Source organism: Ambystoma mexicanum, chromosome 7q, assembly GCF_040938575.1.
Source record: "Ambystoma mexicanum isolate Mex_15411 chromosome 7q, UKY_AmexF1_1, whole genome shotgun sequence".
Classification (NCBI taxonomy): domain Eukaryota; kingdom Metazoa; phylum Chordata; class Amphibia; order Caudata; family Ambystomatidae; genus Ambystoma; species Ambystoma mexicanum.
This window is the reverse complement of record NC_090941.1, coordinates 862032517-862050542: the sequence shown is the minus strand read 5'-3', so window position 1 is coordinate 862050542 and position 18026 is coordinate 862032517. Positions and strand designations below refer to the sequence as shown.

At 43.9% G+C, this 18026-nt stretch overlaps 1 protein-coding gene across 6 annotated transcripts in view; it reads left to right on the top strand.

Moving 5' to 3' along the window:
* Window positions 1-18026, top strand: part of FAT3 (FAT atypical cadherin 3) — a 1069235-nt gene that overhangs the window by 752352 nt on the left and 298857 nt on the right. For all 6 annotated transcript variants that reach the window (XM_069639361.1, XM_069639365.1, XM_069639363.1 and 3 more), the window contains one exon: window positions 237-4310. In XM_069639361.1, coding sequence (XP_069495462.1) covers window positions 237-4310 — 4074 coding nt within the window. The remainder of the gene's footprint in view (window positions 1-236; window positions 4311-18026) is intronic.

Here is an 18026-nt window from a genome sequence, read left to right as displayed (position 1 = left end):
AGTAGCTTGTGTGTATTGTTTCAGAAAATGTAAGTACATTTAGTTATTGTTCAAGACTCGTGTAACAAATCTGAGGTAAGAACTATATAATTGCTTAAGGGAAAGCTTAATGGGAGAGAAGCAGTACCATAAATATGTATTACAACGGTTTATCTTTTATGAATATTCATGACATGTTGAATAAAATACATTTTCATTTCTGCTCACAATTTCTTTCTTTCTGTCTCAACTTGCAGGCAATACTGGAAACACATTTAAGATGGAACCTGTTCTAGGAATCATAATCCTTGCCAAAGAACCTGAATTGGCAAGAATGGGGCAGTTTGTTTTGTCTATCAAAGTGACTGATCAAGGCTCGCCACCGCTGTCTGCCACCGCCATTGTGCGCATTTCCTTGACATTGTCTGATAATTCTCGACCGAAATTCACTCAAAAGGAATACCAGGCAGAGGTTAATGAAAACGTTGATGTTGGAACCTCTGTCATATTGATCTCTGCAATTAGCCAATCTACACTAATTTATGAAATAAAAGATGGGAATATTGACGGATCTTTCTCCATTAACCCATATTCAGGTGTCATTACCAGCAACAAAGCACTGGACTATGAACACATTAATTCGTACCATCTAATCATTCAAGCAACCAATATGGCAGGCATGGCTTCAAACGCAACTCTCAATATTCAGATTCTTGATGAAAATGACAATTCACCGAACTTTCTTCATTCTCATTATTCAGGGAGCATAAGTGAGGCAGCACCAGTCAACAGCATAATACGTACCTCTGGCAATGCTCCGTTGGTGATCCGGGCTACGGACACTGATAGTAATCAGAATGCATTGCTTGTCTATCAGATTGTGGAGTCAACAGCTAAGAAATACTTCACAGTTGATTCGAACACAGGTGCAATTCGAACCATAGCAAATTTAGACCATGAATCTATATCGCATTTCCACTTCCAAGTACAGGTTCGCGACAGTGGCATTCCACAGCTCACAGCAGAAAGCCCAGTGGAAGTAATGATTGAGGTGACAGATGTCAATGATAACCCACCAGTGTTTACAGAAGCTGTGTTTGAAACCATTCTGCTATTGCCAACATATGCTGGTGTAGAGGTCCTCAAGGTCAAAGCTACAGACCCAGACTCCAATGTACCACCGGAATTGACATATAGTTTGGCTGAAGGCAACATGAATAATTTCTTGATAGACTCCAACAGTGGTGTACTTACAGTGAAGAATAGTAGTCTTTCTAAAGATTATTATGTGCTCATGGTAAAGGTATCAGATGGGAAATTCTTCAGCACAGCTATGGTGACAATAGTGGTAAAAGAAGCGATGGATAGCGGTCTGCATTTCATACAAAGCTTTTATTCAACTTCAATTCTGGAGAATAGTTCCAATATCACAAAAGTAGCTGTGGTGAATGCCGTTGGAAACCGCCTGAATGAACCTTTGAGGTACAGCATATTAAATCCAGGTAATAAATTCTTGATCAAGTCCACTTCTGGAGTCATTGAAACGACTGGCCTCCCATTTGACAGAGAAGAACAGGAAGTGTACGACTTAATAGTCGAAGCAAGCCGTGAGACTGATCATCTACGTGTTGCAAGGGTGGTGGTCCGAATTAACATCGAAGATATCAATGACAACCCTCCAGTTTTTGTAGGCCTGCCCTACTATGCAGCAGTGCAAGTTGATGCTGAGCCTGGTACACGTATTTACCATGTGAATGCTATTGATAAGGATAAAGAGGAAAACGGGGAGCTGGCTTATTATCTAGAGGAGGACTATGGTCACTTTGATATTGACAAATATAGTGGTGCTGTTACATTAAAAGTATCATTTGACTCTGATTTATCCAATATGGAGTATGGAGTTATAATAATTGCACAGGATGGTGGAGACCCTTCGTTGTCTGCATCAGTTGAACTTCCTATCACTATTGTAAACAAAGCAATGCCAGTGTTTGATAGGGCATTCTATACAGCTCAAGTAAGTGAAGATATAGCAATGCATACACCAATTCTGAGCATTAACGCAACCAGTCCTGAGGGCCAGGGGATCATCTATACAATTGTTGATGGCGATCCTTACAACCATTTCAACATTGATTTTGATTCTGGAGTTATGAGTGTCACCAGTCCTTTAGACTATGAGATAAACCCTGGTTTCAAACTAACTGTAAGAGCCAGTGATGCACTCACGGGTGCCCGAGCTGAAGTTGTTGTGGACATAAGCATCACAGATGTCAATGACAACCACCCTGTTTTTCACGAATTTTCATACAACGCAACCTTGTCTGAGGCATCCCTAATAGGTACTCCTGTGCTCCAGGTTGTTGCTTCCGATGCAGACTCTGGAAACAACAAAATGATCCGATATCAAATAGTCCAGGACACTTTTAACAGTACCGATTACTTTCACATTGACAGCACAAGTGGTCTGATATTGACAGCTCGAATGCTGGACCATGAACTGATTCAGCAGAGCACTTTAAAAGTTATTGCCACTGATAATGGCTTCCCTCCTCTCAGCAGTGATGTTCTGGTTACAATCAGTGTGACTGATTTGAATGACAACTCTCCAACTTTTAACCAATTAATCTATGAGTCATACGTTAGTGAGCTTGCCCCACGTGGCCATTTTGTAACCTGTGTCCAAGCTTCAGATGCTGACAGCTCTGAGGTGGACAGACTGGAGTATAGTATTTTGTCAGGGAATGAACGTGTAAGCTTTCTCATGGACAGCAAGAGTGGTGTCATTACATTATCTAACCATCGGAAGCAGAGGATGGACCACATGTATAGCTTAAACGTGTCTGTCTCTGATGGATTGTTCACTAACACAGCACAGGTACACATTAGGGTACTTGGAGCAAATTTATATAGTCCTGTTTTTACACAAAGTGTTTACGTAGCAGAAGTGCGTGAAAATATAGCTCCTGGTGCCAAGGTAATTCATGTTAGAGCAACCGATGGGGATGATGGCATGTATGGGGTAATAAGCTACACAATAATTAATGATTTTGCTAAGGACCGTTTTTCTATTGACAATGCAGGGCAAATTATAACAACAGAGAAATTAGACAGGGAGAATCCCTTAGAAGGTGACATTAGCATTTTTCTGAGGGCTCTTGATGGAGGAGGCAGGCCAGCTTTCTGTACGGTGAGAGTGATTGTGGTTGACGAAAATGACAATGCTCCAAAATTTAAATCCTTTGAATACCGAGCAAGTGTAAAGGCAGATGTTCGCAAAGGCCATTTGGTCACCCAGGTTCAAGCCTTTGATCCAGATGATGGAGCAAACTCAAGGATAACCTACTCGTTGTACAGTGAGGCTTCTGTACCAGTTGCAGATCTCCTGGAAATTGACCCTGATAATGGCTGGATGGTTACCAAGGGAAGTTTCAACCAGTTAAAAAACAGTGTGCTCTCCTTCTTCGTCAAAGCAGTGGATGGTGGAATTCCAGTAAAACACTCCCTGATACCTGTCTATATTCACGTTTTGCCCCCAGAAACTCTTACACCTGCTTTTTCTCAATCCCAATATTCTTTCACTATAACAGAAGATGCTTCAATCAGTACTTCTGTTGCCTCCCTTTACATAATTCCAAGTCAGAGTGCTGAGTTTAGTACAGTAAATGGCGAACTGACAGAAAACAACAAAGAAGGAATGTTTGTCATCGACAGAGATACTGGAATTTTAAAATTAGACAAGAGACTTGACCATGAAACAAACCCAGTGTTTCACTTCAGAGTTGCAGCAACCATAGGTTTAGATAAAATTGATTTTGTATTGACAGTTGATGTGGAGATCAAGATTTTGGATGTAAATGATAACAAACCCATTTTTGAATCCAGTCATTATGACACCATGATAATGGAAGGAATGCCAATTGGAACAAAACTAATCCAAGTCAGAGCTTTTGATGCAGATTGGGCTGCCAATGGACAAATTACGTACCAGCTGGCTTCCGAATCAGCATTGGACAAAATCACAGAATCCTTCACTATTGATACAAACAGCGGATGGATCAGCACATTGAAAGACTTAGACCATGAAACACATCCCACATATAGGTTTTCTGTGGTAGCATCTGACCTGGGTGAAACATTGTCCCTGAGTGCAGTGGTCCAGATCTCTGTGACTGTTACAGATATAAATGACAATGCCCCAATATTTGAAAAGGATGTTTACAGAGGATCTGTGAAAGAGAGTGATGCCCCAGGTGAAGTTATTGCCGTTCTTAGTACATGGGATGAAGACACCTCTGACATAAATCGACAAGTGAGCTGTCACATCACAGGTAAGAAGAACTTAGTACTACTATAAAAACAATGGTGATCCATTTTTGGTTTCATAAAAATGTAAGCACTGTCCATATGACTTAAATAATGCTCTTACACTCTGTGATGGTTCAGGTTTTATTTTAAGATTTCAATAGGCCGCGTGGCTGTGCCTCTCTCTCTCCTGTCTTGCAAAGCACCTCCTCCCTAGCCCAGGCATCCCTAGGCCCAGGTTACTAGATATGGATTAGTTACCCCTGTTATCAAACGCTTACTTGAAGTGGAAGTGAAGACCTAAAGGCAGGTTCTGGGTCCCCCTAAGGGAAGTGCAGTCTGTATGGGGCTCTGTGCTCATTGTTTTAGTCTATGCTGGTTTAGGGTGCTTGCTGTTGACTGAGGGTGTGTGCTGTTGAGGTGGGGGAGTGCGTATGTGTAGCAACTCCTTTCCTGTAGTCTCTCTCTTTTTCCTCGCTGTCCACTTCGCAGCCAACCTCCACAAGCACCCCGTGATCAGTAGACCAGGAACCAGGCCGGTGTGTTATCAATGAATATTTTATTAATTTGGGATTTAATGGAAAAATTGAATGAACTGTTACAATAACCACTGATGTGTGGCAACACTGACTTCAGAGAACGTTTAGTCAAATAGCACACTTGACAACTCAAGCATGGATGGCACACAGATTTACCTTACTGATTTCACCACTGCTATCAACCGTTTAAAACACCTTGACAATTAATATAACCCACAGGAAAGTGCATACGCACAGAAAACCTTCTTTATGCCCAGCAAACCCCACCCCCACACCTTCCCCACCCCACAAACCTCCACCTCCACTAGGCTTGTCAGCTTTGAAGGGAAGTCAGTGGCAAGGACTGGTAACACCAGGTTAAAATCGGATTTTGAAAGAGGTTCTCAGAAACAATAGGGAACAGCAATGAATGGGACTTTTTTTTCTGCACCAGGTGAAATGGATAGTTACTTAGTTAGGACAATTGCTCGGGGAATTGCATAAACCTCGTTTGATGTCTGTGCAACTTATTGGTGTGAAGCTACAGTATTTTCTTGTTGACAGCAAAACTATATTAAACTCTTATGGTTCTTACACTTATACAGAGACCACAGTCACATGTTTCCTCCTAACTGCTGGTATGTTGGTGGCACCAAAATCGTTTTTGACTCACCAGAAGGAGGTCACTGACAGGTTTTCAGAAATCTGCACATGAATCGTGTGCGATTATTATTTCCCAAGTTATCCCCTAAACAACATATCTCTCATTCTGTGCAATGGGTGTGAAACTACTCCTTAATTCTGCCCACTACCAATAGAAGAGATCTGGTTTTAGATCTGACATCAAGAGGGGGGCTTTCGTTCAGATTAGTCCAAGGCTTCAAGGGCTAATGGCCAGTAATATAACGGCCTGAGGGGTTTTAGTCATAAAACTTGGGGGAGCAGAAGAATTCCTCATCTTGTCCCCCTGACAGTGGGGTCTTTGGAATTTAGTTTGACACTTGAAGAACGCACAGCAGAATTGAAACCAAGACTTTGGCTTTTCCCCCCAATGAATTTTAATCTTAAATCAACTCTTAGAATTGAGTCATTTCAACATGTAAGACCCTCGCACAGTGGTTACCTGCAAACAGTGCTGAAAAAAGGGCAACATAACTGTATATGTCAAGACTTTAGCTGCACCTTTCAATTATGTTACCGGGGAAAGTTCCAGCCGTGAAACATTTCATTCTGTTGCAGTTTCACATTTCCTTGTAGATTCTCGTATCTTAAAGGATTCTTCTGTGATGGGCTCATTTGGAACAGAACTCGAGTTCATTTGTTGCACCTCTTGCACAGATTTTTAAGAAGCATATATTTAATTAAAATGGAAAAACAGATTTTTACATATATAATTATTTCTGTCACAGTGAAAGCTCCTTCCCTCATGTGAGGCAGTGAACATTTTTAGGCATCTTCAAGTTTTGCTGCCTAATTTTTCTCCTTTTTGTTTTGAAATTGCAGGGCCTTATTTCAATATTAATTCAACGCAAGCCTTTCATTCGGGGGAGTCCTCATACTGACTTACGGTCTTTACTTATGGCGTTCAGGGCTATTTCATCCCACAAGAGTACCTCCTCTTGTCCCACAGGGTTGTCCCTGTCTGGACCTAAATAAAAGAGGTAAACACAGCAGGCACCATGCACATAAGCAACCAACAGAACCTGAGACCCATGGCTTCTATTGCCTAAGAAATAAAAGTGCAAACCCTGTCGAATTTCCAAGAAAATTATGTTGCAGAGTATTTCTCAGATGTGAACTGCCACTAAAGGATCTATTCTGCAACCTTATGTAACTTGAGCAGGAAGTCTAATTAACATATAAGCTTGTTTGAAGGGCTTGCAGGGGCTCCTCACATCCCTAGGAGGTGGGTTTGGAGCCATGTTTTGAAGAGTTTCACTGAAGATATGGCTTAGCGGGAGAGGGTCATTGAAGTGTAGTTGTGCAAGTGTGTAAAAGAAACAGAAGTGGAGAGAGACACACAATGTACTGGGTATTGGCAGGATGTGACGAGACAAAGTCATTGATGAATATATGGATGAGTAGTAAGAATTTAAACAGAGAATGATTTTTAAAGGAGGGCTGTCTAGTAAGGTGACAATTGTGGACGAGCATCAAAAAACAACCTCACTAGTTATAAACATTAAATATCCAAATCTCTCAAGAAAACTATGGCTAGAAGGCAAATGGGTTACAGCTCTGGATTAAACTGAGCAATATACTGAAAAGAGTTGATTACTGGAATGGATGCAGAATGTGTTCCTATGGCTCAGGATGAAACTGAGCAACATACTGTAAAGAGTTCATGTTTACTGGAATGGGTGCATAATGTGTGGCACAGCGGATCTGGGCGAAATTGAGCAACATACACTAGGGAGTGGATAATTACTGGAATGTTTGCAGAACGTGTGATTGGACAGCTCTGGCTTAAACTGAGCAACATACTGAAGAGAGTTGATGATTACTAGATAGGATGCAGAATGAGTTGCTTGACAGCGCTGAATGAAACTGAGCAAATTACTGTAGAGAGTTGATGATTACTGGAATGGATGCATAATATGTGGCTGGACAGCTGTGGATGAAGCTGAGCAACATACTGCAGAGAGTTTACGAATACGGGAATGGATGCCCAATGTGCGACTTGCTTGGTTATGAGGAACCAGGAATGAGACACAGACACAGTGGGCTCATGATATTGGTTAAAGACTTTGATTAAACAATAAAGAGGTTTGGAAATGCCTCACTTTCCATAATCTAGGAGGTGTTTCCCTACCTCAACCAAAACTATGGGACTGTACTATGTCAAGATGTTCAAAGCAAAATTGTTCTGTGTCTGAAATTATAGTCCTAGTCCTTGCATTCTAAAACTACCTCTAAGCTGCTAAGGGTATTGTCTCTGGCATGAAAAGTGCACAAATGTTCCAGGTTCAACAAAAAGATATCCACCACAAGTTCAAAATGGATAATGTTTACTGTTCCTAGGAATGGCTCCCTTCCCCAGGTTTCTCTACAACAAAACAAAAGCTCCAATGAATAAGCAAGTTCTTTAAGGCCCAAGAGGATGCCTCTCTTCTTATGGTTTGACAATCGACTCCAAGGGAACTAACTCCTTTCCCCAAGTCTTTTCCAAAAACACCATAAATCAGAACCTTCACCTTGGGATTCTGTTTTCAAAGTAACACAATTTGGATGCGGGTCCCAGACTGGCAAGACACCTGGTATACTCTCCTGACAGGCTCTCTCATGTAGCTCCTGTACACAATATTGTTGTGAGTCCCAGACTCACCAGACACCTGGTATACTCTCCTGCCAGGCTCTGTCTTGTAGCTCCTTTATACAATTTGGGTGTGAGACCCAGACTCGCCAGACACCTGGACCACTCATCTGCCATTCTCCCTCATGTAGCTCCTTTATTCAATTCAGTGTGAGTCCCAGACTTGCCCGACACTGGGTATATTCTCCTTTCAGGCTCTCTCTTTAAATATCCAAACATCAGGTATACTCTCCTACCAGGTTCTCTCTTTATTTAGCTATTTCTCATACTCACACAGTTCCAATATTCAGTGCGACTTTTGTCAAAGTGTCTGGTCACTAACCCTCTTTCATTCACTTTCTTTTCATTCACTTTCTTTGTTATATGTCCCAGGCAGGGCCGGCCTTAGTGGCTGCAGTGCCCTGGGCAAATTGGTGCTGCCCCTTCCCGCACACCCCTGACCTACAGTGGGCGGGAGGGGGGCCAGGATGCACCACATTTTTTGAAATACCTCCTCGCTCTGCGCCTCGCAGGGGGTTAATCACTGGAATAGGACACTCATGCTAATGCATAAGCGCCCTATTCCAATGAAAACCGCCTCTCTCCCGCGTCGGAGCAAGGAGCTAATCATGTGAATAGGGTGCTGAGCACCCTATTGTTATTAAATGCGCCCTGCCGCCACGGCTGCATTTAATAACAAAAGGATGTCTGCTGCACCTTCTCCAACTACACCAGCTCGGGGGAGCCCTTGAAAGACTCCCCCAAGCTGGCGTGGCAGGGGGCTAATGGCACCCTGGGGGACCTGGTGCCCTGGGCGGTCACCAGGCCCGCCCTGCCCTAAGGCCAGCCCTGGTCCCAGTGACCCAACCTACTTGCTCATGGTCAGTGGACTCATGTACTCGGCCCTTATCGGTACTTTGTGGAACTGCCAAAGCACCCCGGTGACCCAGCTTCCCTTCCCAGGGCTCACTGGCTTTCTCTGGCATTCTTCAGGCCTCTTGCGGCAAACACACGTAAGTGCCCCAGTATCCTGCCTCCACAAGCTTACCGGCTTCGTATGGTGGATCCCACATCCTTTGCAGCTGCCGCCTCACTCTTGAGTCCTTCTCCGTGTTCGGGTGGCACAGGAACTGCTTCTCGCTTCCTGCGGTCACCTGGAAGGATCCTCTCCTCTTCCTGCTGCAATCCCAGCATGGTATACCAGCTCCTGCAGTCCTTCTTCTCTTGCCATCTTCCTGCTCGTCTCTGGACTTCTCAGGTCGTCTTCCCCAGCAGTTACTAGTTGGTTGCAACTCTCTGTTACCTTCAGCTGTTCCATCGTTTAACCCCTGCTTCCAGGACGGGAGTGGTTTGGAGCCAATTGGCCTCCTCCGAACATTAGAGTTCTCCTTCTGATTCTGCTGAGTATTCAGCATTACTAGGCCCCTCTTCCTCATCTCAGTCTTTATTGTTCTGTTAGCTGCAGAATAGGGGTGGATACTATCAGCAGGCTTTAAGGGCCGTTAAGGCATGAGGAATAGAAGGGATATGCCTAAAAGGAAAAAGCAACCATGTTTCATCTGATGATGCCAGGCTCCCCCTGCCTCCCTTCATGTGATCCCCCCTCAAATAGTGGCACCCAGGGTCAGGATCAGGTAGCGGCTGCCGTCCCCTGGCCACATGAGGAGTGATGACATCATCAGATTCATCACAGAGCGCGTATATTTGTTTCTATTAGCCAAAGAACTACAACATTAGTGTTTCCAATAAGTTACAAAGCTTGGTGTTGCACTTTGAGATAATAGTGAATCATGTCCACAACGCCCGAAAAGGAGATTATGTTGTGTCTTGTCTCTCTGATGGAGTACTTTCATGGTAGAAGCCGTGGTTGCTTACTACAGATCTGCAGGATATATTCGTGAAACATTAGGCGGGCCTGATTTAAAAAATGCCAAGCACATAGAAAATATGTATTTGTTGCACCAAATAAAAGGGTTAAATTATACATTTGAAAGCAAATGCAGAAACGATTTCATCCATTTGAATGGTTAGAAGCGGAGGGGCCATTTATGGTGCAATGCACGATCCCCACCTAAGTAAACACTGCAAAGCAGGCAGGTGATTTACAGCCTATTTGGTTTTCGGCTCGTGGAGAGTTTCAGTCTGCTGCACACCGGCCATTACTAAGCAGGGCATGGGCAATGTATAATATGCTAAGAATGTGCTTCGCTTACTCGAGGGCATACATGAGAGATTCCTATCCCTGAAGCACGAGCAGCTGTGCCCACTCCACTCCCTGGCCGTTCATTCGCCCGCTGTTTGTTCGCTCAGGTTTCAGTCTTCAGGCCTGGCCTGGTGGCGTTTGCAAAATCACAAAACAGTGTGTGTTGCTCGTTATCCCACCCACAGGTATCCCATAAGATTGTGTGTTTGGAAGTCTCCCTCTCCAATGGAACACGGGATAACAATACTACTGATACGGTGCTGTATATAAAAGCGCATAGGTGATGGCACCTGACATAAAAAGTGCTAATTTCCTGCCAGGGATTCCGAGAACAGCGTATGGGCAGAATTTCGAGAAGCTGCATATTGTCCGTTGTCGTCCACGGTTGAATCCCGTTCTCCCACTCGCTCCGAATTCTGGCACTAAAAGCCTCACACCTCTTTCCTTACTCGCTGTTAGCATCCCCCTCGTTATACTAACGTGCCAATGTTACTATCAGTGCTCGAAGTGTACCGAGAAGAAATAGTGGAACTAGGTTCTCTGCTGATCCGCCCCCTCCACTGCCCCCATCGCCACGCCCCACCCGCGGCGCAATACAAACCCGATACCGGGATCCAGCCTTTCCTCCGTCCCGTCCCCCCGCCACTGTGTAAAGCCTGGAAGAAAGACAGTAAAGAAAATGCAAAATGCATTATTGTCCTCTGGAACATGTAGCTTTACGCACCCTCCCTTTTATAATCATCCTCCATTTGCACCTTTTAAGGGGCATACTAAAGATTAAGGCCACCCCTACCGCATACTTCCGAAAAGTTTCAACTTCTACCTACACTTTTATTTTAAAACTAAACCATTCCGGAATCGGTTCTTTTTAAAATAAAACTATTAGAACAGTGAAACTTAATGCACAATAAGTAGAGGTGCAGCGCTCCCAAACGCTCTCGCCCACTCCGACCACTGGTTACTGTGGAATTGATAGCCCCTGCAACCTAGTGCTGTAAATGGTAGAAAAATACTTGGAGCCACCCACCTCCCGTCCCTGACCCTCGGTGTGGGCGGAGTCGGAGGATGTGTGCAGCAAGGAAGCCACTCCTGGTGATTTGGATAACAAGCAAAGAGCACTCTGGGACTATAAGAATGATCACATTTTACATCCGAAATATGTCTGGTGGTGATTCAGCATGAAACCCTTCTGATCAAGTAATGCAAATAGGACTCTCTGCTCCTTTCATTAGTCTCAGTACTCACCCTGCTATAGAAATGTCTGCAAGGAACAGTGCACCCATAGAATGGGATGCTTGGTCTGTTTCTGCACAGATCCTGCTTGTGGGTGAGAGCTGCTTGGGAACAGATCTTGGTGACAGCTGGTTTGCAGAGCCCTGTGCGTTCAGGGTGTGGGCCTTGGGAGGGCAGACTCGGCCTGACACATAATAGGACAATGCCGAAGTGTGTGCCCATGATTCCAGTATGTGTTACATTTTTTAACGGAATGGGCCACCTTTTGGGGCTAGACTGTCCCAGTTCTGTAAGTTACTACACTAGCTTTCCCTGATGTTATTAAGCAAGTATGCTTTCAAAAGCATTATTTCCAACTTAGTATACCAAAAACACCCCCTTAGGTAGTACTTCAATAGACAATTCTGAAAAGTAAAAAATGGTAATGTGTGATTGTGGGACAATGTTTCATTGGTGCCGGGACCATATGTGCCAGTCCGACCCAGTGGGTGGGAAGGGTGCTCTGGCAACACTTTGCCAGGGCTCTGCTTTGTCTGGTTCTAGCCTATGCCATACCTTGCTGCAGCAACACGGTTGATATGAGTGGTGGGATAAGCAGGACTCAGTAAAAGGAAGACCACTAGAGGGAAATGAGTGTGGGAAAGAGACATTTCTAGAAGAGCAGGACCAGCAGCAAGATTCATGCCTAAAGTTGGGGATGGAGGGGCTGAGTGGGACTCAGGAATCAGGAGGGAGTCAAACCGCTGGAGTCGGATCATAGCAAAGAAGCTGTGCCAGATGGAGGGTCTGAGAGCATGGAGAAAAGAAACGCAACGGGGCAGGCCGGGCTGCATCATCAGGTGCCCTCATCTAATTCACAACAGTACAGTGGCCTGAACTACAACTTTCTTTTTTGTATACGCATTTGTATTGAACTGAAGTTATCCGTAAACAAGACATTACAAGTTTTAATATATAAACAGAACTTAAACACCCAAAACTCTCCCACACAAGAATGACGAGCTCAAAATACAGTATTTACATTGTTGACATAAATCTTTACATCACATTTTGATCAAACACTCCATTTATAACTCCATAAACCTCTCCCACATTTTTTAATAAAGGTTGCCTTTCTTATTCCTGTAAAGTAAACACCTTTTCCATTATGGACATTCTCTGTACGTCCTCCAACCAAGCCGTTGAGGAAGGTATTCGATCACTTTTCCAGTCGCGTAAAATCATTTTCGTCACAGACAATGACGCCCTGAAAAACCAACACCTCTGTGGATAAAACAAATCTGCAATCACATCACCCTCACCCAGGACAATCGTTGTAAAGTCATAGTCAATATCAAGTATCAGAACTTTGTTCATAGTCATATCATATCCTATCATATCATAGTTAATGTAACATCTTTCCAGAACACCCCTAACCAATTGCATTCCCACACCACATATTCAAACATACCCACCTGTGTTTACATCTCCAACACATTTCAGAGTCAATCAAAACCCTTCCATACATTTGTTGTGGTGTCCAGTAAACTCTGTTCAATATTTGTATCTGTCAAACTCGTTCACCTAGGTCTAGGGAAGTCAAATTAGTATTCATGCATATACAGATCCATTTGTTTTCACTCATTTCCGAACCTAAGACTTTTGACCATTTGTCTAGCAGACAATCATGAACTTCTCTATATCCTGCCAGATGTTTATAGACTCTCGAGGCAAAGTGACCTTTCGACTTGAACTCAGTCAACCAATCAGCCCAATCTTTTGCTTCTTTGGTGATCTGTACACCATCAGCCCTCTTCAATCTCCGATACTCAGCAAGTGTGCAGTCCTCCAGGCCCCTTTCAGAACTCAGGCAATTAAAAGACAACCATTTATCGGAAAATAGATCACCTATCCATTGGATTTACTCAAAAAACAATTTGGCCAGAACAGCTGTTTCCCATCCAATTGAATCTCAGGGTTCAGCCTTAGAGAAGATTTTCTCGAGCAGAACACTTCAACTTTAGTCAATTTTTCTAGACTATGCCAACATTCCCACAAGAATCTTGTTGAAGAATGTGATTGGCAACCAGTAGCATCTTCCGAAGATAGCATCCCCTTAGGTGACATTGGTGTACACCTACTTGTTTCCGCTTAAGTCCAAACATCCTCTGAGTTCTCAATAAAAGGAAACAAATGTCTTGCTCCAAAAGCCAAATGGTAGTTCTTGAGGTCCAGGACTCCAAAACCTCCTTTCTCCGTTGGTAATTGTAGTTTCCATAATTTCAGGCGCAGTTGTTTCCCACCCCACAAAAACTTCTGAATCATACTCTCAATATTCTTCATATCTTACTTCCATGCTGTCAACCTTATAGTTTCCATTTATATGGAACTGGCAGAAGGAGACCGTCTATAGGAGAGAAAAATAATCTTGCATAGGGGCCTCGTATAACACAAACCTTTGTTGAAATTTACTTAACTGGGACCTAATTACAGAAACTATGCTCTGGTGTGAGTACAATTTGGTACATATTCACATTATTAGCAAAATTGTCCAAGAGCCAAACAAGTACTCTTTCAATGTATTTTTGCATGAGGGCAATGTTTGCTCTACTGCTAATATCGAATTGCATTATCACTAAGGTAAACAACACTGAATAACGAGACTTTCACAAGTTCAAGGTTTCTGCAATACTGCACCTGCTCAGTAACTTTGCAACACACCCAGCAGTGCACTGTTTCATTCACAGTAACTGTGGACAATGTGGAGTCTGGACTTCTGCCCAATCTAAATTAATCCACCATTGAGTTGTGAAGGCTCTGTTCCTAGCACTTTGAAGTAGAAGTCACGTGCATCTTCCACGTTGTTTCTATTCACTCTGTTGCAGTTCCCCAAGTCCATTTGTTCTCCATCCTAATGTGTGCAATAGGCTTTGCCCATTTTCAGCGAGCCTGCATACACTGCATGTAACTGGTTGGGCCTGGGTCCCTAAAGTATTCCATTAGATAAGTCCTTGCCAGACAGTGCTCATCTAATCAACAAACATGGTCGGGCCTGCATCAGAACATCCTCCGCTTAGTTAAATACACGTCTCAGAAAACATACTTCCTGTATGAACAGGATGAAGCCAGACTGAATGATATCTATCTGTTGAAAGATTCCTCGATGTGTCAAAACTGGATGTGTCTTAAAAACAGTAAAACAGAACTGATAATCTGCGGCTCACCCCATTATCACAACAAACCTGACACAAGATATCACTCCTTCAGGATGCAGGAATCTAATAGAAAGTGAAGACCTTGGGTTTCAACCTTGATGCTTTACTTAAGGCTGAGTCTCACATAAATCAAACTGTCACAAATTGCTCCTACTACTTGCGGCTCTTGAGAAACATTCACCCTTTTCTGTCTGAATCTAACAGTGCTTCAATTGCTCCTGCAGTGATACTGCCAAGGACTGGTTACTGGAACACCCTCCTTGAAGGTGCTTCCAAGAAAGGTTTGCATAAACTTCAGGTGGTTGGAAACGAGGCAGTTTGCATATTAAAAAGGAAAACAAGAAGAGACCACATAACGGCTTTCCGTCAATCCCTACACTGGCTTCCCGTTGCAGCAAGAATTCAATTTAAGACTACCGCCTTGGTGCATAAATGCCTATATGGCTCCTGCTCCGCTTATCTCAAAAAAGCTGAAATGTCCGTACCAGCCAGCTAGAACCCTGCTGTCTTCTTCCTGGCACCTGGTTTGCCCTGTAAAATTCCTGCGTTCCCATGGTCTGCGGATATGCTTTCCTGCCACTGCTGCTGTTACTTGGAACTCACTCCCTGTTGACCTTAGACAGAAAACAGACTCTGTAAGCTTTCGCAAGGAACTAAAAACCTTGCTGTTTTCCTAAGCCCTTCATGTCTGCATATGCTTCAGTTGCGCCTTTATGTATCTGTCTTGTCTGCATATGCTGTTTCCCTTTCGTCTTTTTGTCTCTTTCTCTTTTTGCGCCTCGAAGCCTGTGGGCTTTCGGCGCTATATAAATAAAACATAAATAAAAAAACAATGCTGGTGTAGATCTGCAAGAGTTGTTGAACCAGACACGCTTTTCTTTTCCTTAGTCATAAATGTCGTGTGGAGGCAGATTGCAAATCAATGATTTAAATGAGCCTGTCCAAGTGAAGAATTGGGTGATCTGGCATTCCCCACATGGTGGTGGCATTTCTGCCTGGATCTGGACTGGGCCACTGGATGAAAATAAGGTCCTCCGGCACATCTTCAATCTGCAGGCTATCTTTTCCGTCCCCTCCATGCAGGGATGAAGCAATGGGACCTATTAGATATTAGACCTAAGTGAACCCCATAAACCCCTACATGTACGCGAGTATGATGGAGGGGATTCCGGAGAGCCACTGAATTACCGCCAATGTTAGGATCTACTCGATAAAGGCCTTACATGTATTTAGAGTTCCCTGTCACATGGGCACCGGAATGCCAAAAGGTATTGTGGTGCTTGCTTTCAGAGAGTTATACAAAAAGAAGTTAAAGCTCTCAGAGGATGAAATGCCAGTGTTTGGGATGGTCCGTCTGTTCTGTGTGCAAATGCTTGGCGCTGCATTACCCAAATGGTTGGCCCCCTTTACCTCACCATACATCTAAAGATCAATGGGTGGTAGGGACGACCCATTATGGTATTCCAGGGGGAACACTTTCATGGGTGTAGCACCATGCACATTCAGGTACTGCAAAGTTCCAAATCACTTTTGCTAAGCCTGTCAACAATAGCCAAAACAACTATAATACATTCTGCTGATGTAAATTCAGTTTGGCTTTGTTTGGGGGTGTCTGTAGGCCTCCCTATGGCTATTGGTATCTGGGTTGTTTTACTTGGTGAGCCCAGATGCTGTTTGGTGGGGAACATGGAGATCTCAATCCCATATGAGGGACATAGCATACCCTCACTCCTGCCAGTGGATCCCTTTTCGCCATCTGGTTCTCAGGACGAAAGGCCAATAATTGCCAAGCAGTCATCCTTGGTTCCCTTTCATCCAGACGTTGAGGGATTATTTGTTTTTAATATCACTCTATCTGAGATACTTCAATCATTGTGAATATAAACTATCTACCTTGAATAATGGTAATGGGGCCATGTGAAATATTAAAAAATGTAAAAAGTCCTTAAAATATATATGCAAAGTCCATGCAGTGCACTGTACAAAAACTATATTAAAGCTCTCTGGTGATGGTTCTGGCAAGACATTTATTTATGGGCAGGCAGAAGCAACTTTGTGTGGCGGTCCCACAGTCTTTGCTTTGGCTAAGCTGCTTATGCAAGATGCAGCCCAGAAATTAATTGCAGTGTTGGGGCCGCACACAACTCTCCTCCACCTGGGCCACTTGTGCCCGATGTGTTCCCAGGAGTGTTGGTGGGGCACCTATCAGGGGTGGCCCCTTCAATTATATGCAGCACAGGATGTGTGGAAATGTAGTGGGGAGGGCCCGTAATTAGAGTGCTGGGGGGGTCTTTGGCAGCGACTGGCGGAACACCTGGGTGGCAGCAGGGATCACGGTTGCTCCCCTGCTTGTCAGCAGAGCACCTCAATGCAGGCCTGGCCAGTGGAAGTGACAGGCGCAGAGCGGAGCACCACTTAACCCTCAGAGGGTTGAAACCATTCAGAATGGCGATCCGCTCACGCCTGCAACAATACATTTTTATTAAAGTAAGGGATTTCTCACGTGATCACGTGCAAGATGCCTTTACCCTTATGTGTTTTCCCTTTTGTTTTCGGTGGAAGGGTCCCAGGACCCCTGCGTGGCTTCATGCGCCAAGGATCCTTTTGTTTATTTTCTTCCTTTTTTTAATACCTGCAGGGGGTTACACATATCACATACTTCAGGCTCCTCTCTTGGTCTAATTACTGTTCTATTCCTTATATTTCAAAGGTCTCCAGCAATCCTTTCCCATCTTCTGATCATATCCTTCTCTTGCCTCGCTCCAGCCCCTTCAGACCCTATTACTCTACCACAAACCTTTAGTCGTCGTAATCTCAGAACCGTCGATGCTTCTATTTTTATTCCAACTCTTGTCTCTTCCCTTCCGTCTCGTTCTGACCTTGCCTCGTTCACTCTGCACTCTAAACTCTGGCCTGCCTACCACTATTGACACTCTTCACTCTTCTCACCCTTTCCATCCTTCTCGGAATCCACCTCAATCATGGCTTACAGCTAACCTTCTCTCCTTATGCACTTCTTTAAGGGGAGCCGGACGCTCATGGAAAAATACTCACTCACCGCCTGATCACTGTCTGCCATTCACACAACCTGTGACACTTCTGTGTTACTTGCAGAAAAAACACCATGTCTCTGATCTTATTCTCTCTTATGACCCCATCCTCGAGGTTTCTTTCAGCTTCTTAACCACATCCTGCCCCTTCCACTCACCTTTCCTCTTCCCTTACTCCCACTCATTCAACTAATTGTTTTATTAACAAGGCTTTTCAACTGTGTTAATCTTTGTCTAGCACCCACAAACCCC